Genomic DNA, 9,146 nt, shown 5'->3' on the forward strand with positions numbered 1-9,146 from the left:
GGCTGTTTCCCTCGCCATCACCCCTCCAATGACTTCGGGTCTTTGTGTTGATTATGCATGCCGCTTCCGACCGTCAGAGGTCGCCTCGCTCTACCCCTGCGTTTCCCCGTGTTTTGCCCGCGTTTTCAAACAGGTCTCTGAAAATGTGGGGGAACCCAGGGGGAGAGCGAGGAGACCTCTGATGGTCGGAAACGGCATGCATAATCAGCACAAAGACCCGAAGTCGTTGGAGGGGTGACGGCGAGGGAAACAGCCATGCATAAAAGACCACAAAGAGAAATGAAAGAGAAACTCTTCCGTTGGAAGAGAAAAAGAGAATAAGAGGAATCGACGGCTGTATCTTTTTTTAAAAGGAAATTCCAGTCCCCGTATAAGGCTAGGCAGCAAGCACAGAACTCCACTTGCTGAGAATTTCTGCTTCGTTGCTTTGGATTTTAAGGAGGCAAGTTTCTAGCCCTCTGGAGCAGGAAGCTCAGTTTGAAATGGTGCAGGAAATACCTTGTTCAGTCACAGAAGGCGCCTGCATAAGATTTCCACTTTTGAAGGGGAAAGACAACAATGTGGCATTAATCTGTCCCTCGTGGCTAGGAAGCCTAACCAGCTATGTAAAGCGGGCACTAATCAGCAACCCCAAATTATTTAAAGAAGAGAAGAAGAAGAGTTGGTTTTTATATGCCGACTTTCTCTTCCACTTCAGGGAGACTCAAACCGGCTTACAATCACCTTTCCTTCCCCTCCCCACAACACACACACCCTGTGAGGTAGGTGAGGCTGAGAGAGATCTAAGAGAGCTGTGACTAGCCCAAGGTCACCCAGCTGGCTTCATGTGGAGGAGTGGGGAAACCAACCCAGTTCACCAGATTAGCCTCCGACGCTCATGTGGAGAAGTGGGGAATCCAACCTGGTTCTCCAGGTCAGACTCCACTGCTCCAAACCACAGCTCTTAACCACTACACCACGCAAGTTGCAAAATTTAGCGGCAGTTTGCACAGATAATCGGGGTTAATCTGATACTGGATTTTAATTTAGTTTTCTTGTTGTTTTTAAAGTGGAGCACCTATCAATACAACCATCGACATTTCACACAGGAAAACAGGGGCATGCTTGAAGCATCCCTGTTCCAAACATCTATTACACTTTGTTGCGCTGATCTACTCAGCAACAGTCCATCTTCCATTGATTAAAAAGCTAAGAAGGTGAGGATTCTTTGTGTTTTAAGAAAACTTAGTATTTTATCAGCCACTCAAAATATAGACTGGCATCAGCAGGGTGTGAAATTGCAGGCTGAACACTGCTTGGCACATCAGTGTTCATGTACCAGATGCGTGCTACGGGCAAGAAGCATCTAGTTCCTCACTCCGAGGTTTAACTTCCAGAGAGCCTGGAGAGAGAGATGAATCCTGAAGAATGACAGCGAAACCAATTCCCACTAACAAAACTAGACTAAACAGAGACCGTGGTTTATCAGGGACCAGAAAACAGGGATCATCCTTGATAAATAAGGACCTCTTGGCCATATACACACATTTCAACACGAGGGAACACCTTCGGCCCACCTCAATCTACCGCTACATTGTACATTGGCTTTTCGAGGTATGCGAAATGCATTGGTAGGGAAGTTTGATCCAAGATAGTTTGCAACTACCAACGTATAATTTTGGAGGTTTGCACACACTTCAGATTTGCACTTCTGCAACATCTGTGACACTGCGTCTCACAACTCCCTGTGCATCTCACAACTCAACTGGTTTATTAGCTCCCCGACTATATCGCTACCCCAAAAGAGAATAATAGAATCATAATATTATAGAATCATAGAGTTGGAAGGGCCCACCAGGGTCATCTAGTCCAACCCCCTGCACAATGCAGGAAATTCACAACTACCCCCCACACCCCCAGTGACCCCTACTCCATGCTCAGAAGATGGGGGGAACCTCCAGGATCCCTGGCCAATCTGGCCTGGGGGGAAATTGCTTCCCAACCACAAAGTGGTGATCAGCATTACCTTGGGCTTGTAAGAAAGGGCCACGAGAGCCAAGCACTGATGCAACCCTTCCTGCCCTCCCTCTCATGATCTGCCTAAGTTCACAGAATCAGCTTTACTGACAGATGGCCATCTAGCCTCTGCTTCAAAACCTCCAAGGAAGGAGAGCCCACCACCACCCAAGGAAGCCTGTTCCACTGAGGAACCCCTCTGCGAGAAAGTTCTCCCTAATGTTTTGCCAAAAACTGTTTTGATTTAATTTCTACCCATTGATTCTGGTCCAACCTTCTGGGGCAACAGAAAACAACTCGGCACCATCCTCTATGTGACAGCCCTTCAAGTACTTGAAGACGTTTATCATATCCCCTCTCAGTCTTCTCCTCTCCAAGCTAAACATACCCAGCTCCTTCAACCTTTCCTCATAGGACTTGGTCTCCAGACCCCTCACCATCTTCATTTCCCTCCTCTGTTCCAGCTTGTCTACATCCTTCTTGAATTGTGGTGCCCAAAACTGAACATAGTACTCTAGGTGAGGTCTAACCAGAGCAGAGTAAAGTGATACCATCGCTTTGCGTGATCTGGACACAATGCTTCTGTTGATACAGCCCAAAATCGCATTTGCTTTTTTAGCTCCCTGAGCGGCTTAAAATTGCTTCAAATGGCAGGTTCAGCTCTCCATGTTTGCCTTTTCTACAGAAATTGCCCCTGAAATGCATACGTGAAAAGAAACTATTATTTGACCACTAGCATGTTGCTATCTGTGTGGTGTTATGGTTCCTATCAGGCTAGAACTGAGAAGAGTGGGGTTTGAGTCCCCATTTTGCTATGAAGCTCAGTGGACGTGCCAGTCACTTTCTCCAGGTCTAGCCTACCTCACAGGGTTGGTGTGAGAATAATGCAGAGGAAAGATGCATATATAATGCATATATGCTACCCGGTTCTTGGAGCAAGGGTGGAATAAAAACACAAGAAATTTCTATTTTAATTTTAGGGACGAATCAAAGGTTCCTTACCTGGATGTTTGTACAGCCAGGTATGGTTCCCATACACCTGTATGTTGAAAAGAACATAACATGAACAGATAGTGAAGCAAAAGTATCAAATTAAAAAAAAAAATCCAAGCAATAAAGAGAAGAAAAGTCAGCTTCGTCGAGAACATTACCTGAAATGAAATCAGCAAAGATAGAAAATATAACAGCAGCGACCAATTCTCCATGGTCTCTTTTCTTGCAGCGAAAAGTACGTCAAAGAAGCCAACACAGGCGGGATTTCTTTCCACGAATTTTTAATCCTCCCTTGTCATTTGTATCCTCTCGAAAGAGACGGGTTCAAATGCAGGTCCGGATAAAGTCCATGCCATCAGTTTGCAAGAGGAAAAAAAAGCCTTCCCAGTTTCCAGGAACGGATGTTTGGTTCTTTCTCAAAGGTAGACCATTTCAATCATCAGCAAAGGCATTCCGATAAACCAAATAAGAAGAAACGCGTCGGATGCAAAAGGAACCATTCCCTGGAAAGTATCCAGAGTTACAGATACAAATTCCTAATCAAGGAGATTGGATTCTCAAACTTCTTTCAGCTAAACTTCTTTTTGAGATTTATCTTCTCTTAACCGGAGGTCAATCTGGCAGTTGTGGCGAAGAATCCCCCTTCTGTGCTCTTAGTTCCTCTTATTTCCCTGGTCCAGTAGACTCCTAGCTTCCCTTCTCTCCGTAGGAATTGTACTGAAATGCCTGGCTCCCTCCCCTTGCTGGCTCAAGTTTACACCTCCATCTGACTTCTCTTTGGGTGGAGAGAAAGTCAAAATGATGTCATACTTTCTTCTCAAACTTTGTCCCGTTTGGGTTCTCTATTAATATCACGTTTCCCACCACCTCTTTTTGCTGAGTCCTAACACCAGCTTGTTAGAAACAAGAGGGACCGGGGGAATCTGGGGTTGTTTGGGGGGGGGGGGACAACCATAAATGTTGAATGGACAGAGCTTAAGGAACAAAGCCAGCACAAACAATGGTTTTATTTTCACAAGCTTTGACTGAGGTTGGATGCATCTTTTTTTCGTACATCTGTTTTCGGAAAGAAAGAAAAAAAGAATCCCTCACTACGCACCACATGCTTGGAAGCACATCCTACTGAACTTATTGGGACTTATTTCTGGGTAAATATACTTAGGATCAAGTCAGCCACAAGTTAGTATAATATCTGAGCGCAAATAGCTCAGCAAAGGGACTGGCGGAGAGCGTCACCTGGAATATTCCCAAGAAAGCTCATAAGAAATGTTGTAATGATGGGGCGGGATGGGTACCAGGGGGAGGTTGCCAGTTAATGCAAAACAGCAATTCCCCCTAAACATCAGCAGTCCCATGTATCTCGAGTTATTTCTAGTGCCATGTGAAGCAAGTCTACACAGAACTCTACTCAGAATCTTATTCAGCCAGTGTGGTGTAGTGGTTAAGAGTGGTGGTTTGGAGCGGTGGACTCTGATTTGGAGTACCAGGTTCGATTCCCCACTCCTCCACATGAGCGGTGGATGCTAATCTGGGGAACTGGGTTGGTTTCCCCACTCCTCCACATGAAGCCAGCTGGGTGACCTTGGGCTAGTCACAGTTCTACTAAGAGCTCTCTCAGCCCCACCTATCTCACAGGGTGTCTGTTGTGGGAGGGGAAGGGAAGATGATCGTAAACTGGTTTGATTCTTCCTTAAGTGGTAGAGAAAGTTGCCATATAAAAACCAACTCTTCTTCTTCTTACTCCCAGGAAAACATCCTTAGGATTGCACTGTTAATGCATTAAATAATGTAAGAAAATAAAATACACCATTACCAACATACATTAAAATAAATAAATGCCCAAGATGTTATTGTTAATCCAGGTGCCTTCGCAATTATTAGACGGAAGACAGGGGTAGCTCCTATCTTCTTTTTTTCACCAACAGAAACCCACCACCAGCCAGCATGGTGTAGTGAATCAGAGCGGCGGACTCTAATCTGGAGAACCGGGTTTGATTCTCCATTCCTCCACATGAGCGGCCGACTCTAATCTGATCGACCGGGTTGGTTTCCCCGCTCCTCCACATGAAGACTGCTGGGTGACCTTGGGCTAGTCACAGTTCTCTCTGAACTCTCAGCCCCGCCTACCTTACAAGGTGCCTGTTGTGGGGAGAGGAAGGGAATGTGACTGTAAGACACTTTGAGACTCCTTAAGGTAGAGAAAAGCAGGGTATAAAAACCTACTCTTCTTCTTCTTTAAGCCTGCAAGGTTGGTTAGGCTGAGAGACAGTATGAGTGGCCCAAAGTCACTCGACACATCCCGCGTTCCAAACCAGTGGGCAGGATCCTATACCTATCCTCCCACTCCACTGAGTAATGTCTGAAGCCTTCTTCCAGGCTAAGGAGACTTCCTTCAGCTTAAGCGGCTCTTCCGTTGAGAAAGCCTCCTTGCAGTGTGGTCGGATCCACCCTTAGATGGTTTGGCTATCAGTCACTTACTGTCATGTCCCGGAGTCCATAAGTACTGGCTCCTCTTATTCAAGGAGAAAGGTTGGCGTCGCTTATAGCACAAACTTACAAGGTGAGCAGAAACACAGGATTCCTGTACCTCCCGTGGTGGTGGAGGAAAATGCTGCCAAGTTGTGGCCAACTGATAGAGACCCCGTAGTGTTTTCAAGACAAAAGGCGAATGGAGGTGGTTTTGCCATTGCCTGCCTCTGGCCGTTTATGCTTGCGCGTTCCAGGCTGAAGTGCCCTGCATTTTTTAAACAATTTATTCATGCTGAACCATAATTCCAGATGTCACTGCGAAGCCGGTGCTTACCTGCTTCGCATTTCTTAACAGCCCCTTCAATGTGACCTTTTGTATTTGCTCCGCCCCTGCATCGAAGCATTCACTGAAGGAAGCATGTAGAACCCCAGCCTCGGCTTAGCTAGGCAAATGACTATTGCTGAAGGCTATGCGAACGAAGGAATGAAGGAGCAGGCGAGTGGGGTGGGTGGGATTTGTTTGACTTTCTCCGCTTGCATCGGGACCATGAAGAGTCATTTTAAAGTTCGGATTTAAAAAATCAGCATTGAGCGAGGAGCAGAATCGACCCTGCATAAATGGCCTCTGCGTAGCAACCCTGGACTTCCTTGGTGTTTTCCCATCCAAGTACTAACCAGGGCCAACCCTGCTTAGCTTCCAACATCTGACAAGGTCGGGCTAGCCTGGGCCATCCAGGTCAGGGTCCAGCTTTAACAGAGGGTGTTAAAAGCATGAACTTCAACTAATTCTCTCCTTTGCAAAGTCAAGCTGCGTTTTCTCTTCTACACAACAGTAGATACAAAAAAAAAAAAACCTGTTGCCTTGTTGTCTTTTTTCCTCCTGTCCTCTGTATAATTGGAACTTAGGGTTGCCAACTCCAGATTGGGAATTACCTGGAGACTTTGGAAGGTGGAGCCTGATGAGGGGAGCGTTTAGGGAGGGGAGGGACTTCAGTGGTATATAATGCCATGGAGAGGAGGAGGAGGAGAAGAATAATTCTCTACCACTTAAGGATCAAACCGGTTTACAATCACCTTCCCTTCCCCTCCCCACAACAAACACTCTGTGAGGTAGGTGAGGCTGAGAGAGCTGTGACTAGCCCAAGGTCACCCAGCTGGCTTCGTGTGTAGGTGTGGGGAAACAAATCCAGTTCACTAGATTAGTGTCCGCCACTCACGTGGAGGAGTGGGGAACCAAACCCGGCTCTCCAGATCAGAGTCCACCGCTCCAAACCACACCTCTTAACCACCACACCATGGTGACTCTCCAAATTGCCCATTTTTTCCAGGTGAACTGACCTCTATCGCCTGGAGCACAGTTGCAGTAGCAGGAGATCTCCAGCCATCACCTGGAGGTTGGCAACCGTATTGGAACCTTCAAGTAATTTCACCGGGAGACCCCGTTCTCCCTCCCACTCCAGTTCACAGTCAGTTCCTCCCAACAGCAGTGTAGATTGGCACGATCCAACCTGGTTCATGGCAAATCCTGACACGGTTGGGGGGAATGGGGCGGGCGGGGAAATTTATAATTTGTCATCCTTCCCCCAGAATTCCTCCCCCTCCAAATGGACCTGGAGAAGTTACTTCTGGTCATGGAAGCACCCTGGGTGAAAATACACCTTTAAAAAGAAGTGGGGGGAGAGGAGGCTGCCAATCTCCAGGTGGAAGCTGGAGATCTCCCGGAATTACACATGATCTCCAGAAATCAATTACCCTGCAGAAAACAGCGGCCTTCGAGGATGGACTTTATGGCATTATACCCTCTGCTGAGGTCACTCCCCTCTCCAAAGCCCGTCTTCTTCAGATTCTCCCCCCCCAAATCTCCAGGAATTTCACAACCTGGACTTGGCAACCTCAGGAGAACAGATTAATTCCCTCCTTCCCACCCATCCATGCTGTGCTTTAAATGTTCCGTCCACTACCTGTATGAGGGATTCAGCAACAACTTGATCCTGAAATCCAGGCACATCGCTGTCTTAGGTCTGCCCTTAGGGATAGGAAATAATGTTACACATATGTATTAAACATAGGGTTGCCAGGTCCCTCTTCACCACCGGTGGGAGGTTTTTGGGGCGGAGCCTGAGGAGGATAGAGTTTGGGGAGGGGAGGGACTTCAACGTCATAGAGTCCAATTGCCAAAGCCGCCATTTTCTCCAGGGGAACTGATCTCTATCGGTGGGAGATCAGTTGTAATAGCAGGAGAGGCCATGGCACAGTGATAGAGCATCTGCTTGGCATGCAGAAAGTCCCAGGTTCAATCCCCGGCATCTCCAATTAAAGGGACTAGGCAAGTAGGTGATGTGAAAGACCTCTGCCTGAGACCCTGGAGAGCCATGGAGAGGGGCCATGGCTCAGTGATAGAGCATCTGTTTGGCATGCAGAAGATCCCAGGTTCAATCCCCGACATCTCCAGTTAAAGGGACTAGGCAAGTAGGGGATGTGAAAGACCTCTGCCTGAGACCCTGGAGAGCCGCCGCCAGTCTGAGTAGACCATACTGACTTTGATGGACCGAGGGTCTGATTAAGTATAAGGCAGCTTCATGTGTTCATGTGAGATCTCCAGCTACTACCTGGAGGTTGGCAACCCTAATTAAACAGAACCTTGGCACTATTCATTCTTCCTTCTGTTCCTTGTGGGGGGGGGGACAACTTTAGGAAGGGGGCACTTTTTATTGGAGAAGCAAAAGAGGAGGGGTATTTAATTCTTTCCCTGCTGCTAGTTAGATCGCCCACCCTGGCAGATTCCCCTTGTCTGGAAAAAGGTCAAGCATGCACACACACGCCCGCAACTTCCCCATTCAAAATCACCCCTCCCCAAAGCCATTTTTCAATGATGTTGGGATCTATTTACCAGTGTTTGCGCATAACACATACTTAGCAAAACCAAGAACCTCGTTTTAGGGGGAGAAAAACAACACCACCACAATCCATGGAGAGCTACCTGAAATTATTAGCTGTTAAAGTGCTCCATCATCAGGAAGAAGAAGAAACTGCAGCTTAAGAAAGCGGGAGAAAAGCAAGATGCAGGAAAAAGAGAAAGATGTGTGCATAAAAAAGAAACATTGCCAGAAACAGGCGTCTTAAGGAAAACTACAAAAAGAAATGTAGGAAAAACCGCTAATTTCTAAGATAGATGACAAAAATATTCGGAACGTAGATGCCTCCGCCATGATAAATTTGTTGCTTTGCTAAAAAAATGTCTTTTCTTCTGAAAACAAAGCAACAGACTTTGAATCCATATTGCAGGGGTCCCCAGTAGGGTTGCCAGGTCCCTCTTCGCCGCTGATGGGAGGTTTTTGGGGCAGAGCCTGAGGAGGGCGAGGTTTGGGGAGGAGAGGGACTTCAACGCCATAAGTCCAATTGCCAAAGCGGCCACATTCTCCAGGTGAACTGATGATCTCTATCGGATGGAGATCAGCTGTAATAGCAGGAGATCTCCAGCTAGTACTTGGAGGTTGGCAGCCCTAGTCCCCAATGTGTAACCTGAAGTAAAGCCTGGACAGGCCCACTTCAAGCTGTGCTCGAATGTTCCTGCAACATTAAAAAGGACAGTTTGCACACAGAAATCTAGCACATCAAGAAGAAGGGCACAACTTCCCTTATCTGCTGCTTCTCTGTGTACATGGAAATTTGAACATCAGACCGGCTAT

The 9,146-nt window shown here is 47.0% G+C and overlaps 1 protein-coding gene across 1 annotated transcript in view; it reads right to left on the reverse strand.

Moving 5' to 3' along the window:
• Positions 1-3,265, reverse strand: part of ADGRD1 (adhesion G protein-coupled receptor D1) — a 239,951-nt gene extending 236,686 nt beyond the window's left edge. The window contains exons 1-2 of the mRNA XM_056859596.1: positions 3,147-3,265; positions 2,998-3,034 (exon numbers count right to left, since the gene is read on the reverse strand). Coding sequence (XP_056715574.1) covers positions 2,998-3,034; positions 3,147-3,200 — 91 coding nt within the window. The 5' untranslated portion in view covers positions 3,201-3,265. The remainder of the gene's footprint in view (positions 1-2,997; positions 3,035-3,146) is intronic.
• Between the last annotated feature and the right edge of the window lie 5,881 nt (positions 3,266-9,146).

The sequence above is a fragment of the Euleptes europaea genome, chromosome 13 (genome assembly GCF_029931775.1).
Source record: "Euleptes europaea isolate rEulEur1 chromosome 13, rEulEur1.hap1, whole genome shotgun sequence".
Lineage (NCBI taxonomy): Eukaryota > Metazoa > Chordata > Lepidosauria > Squamata > Sphaerodactylidae > Euleptes > Euleptes europaea.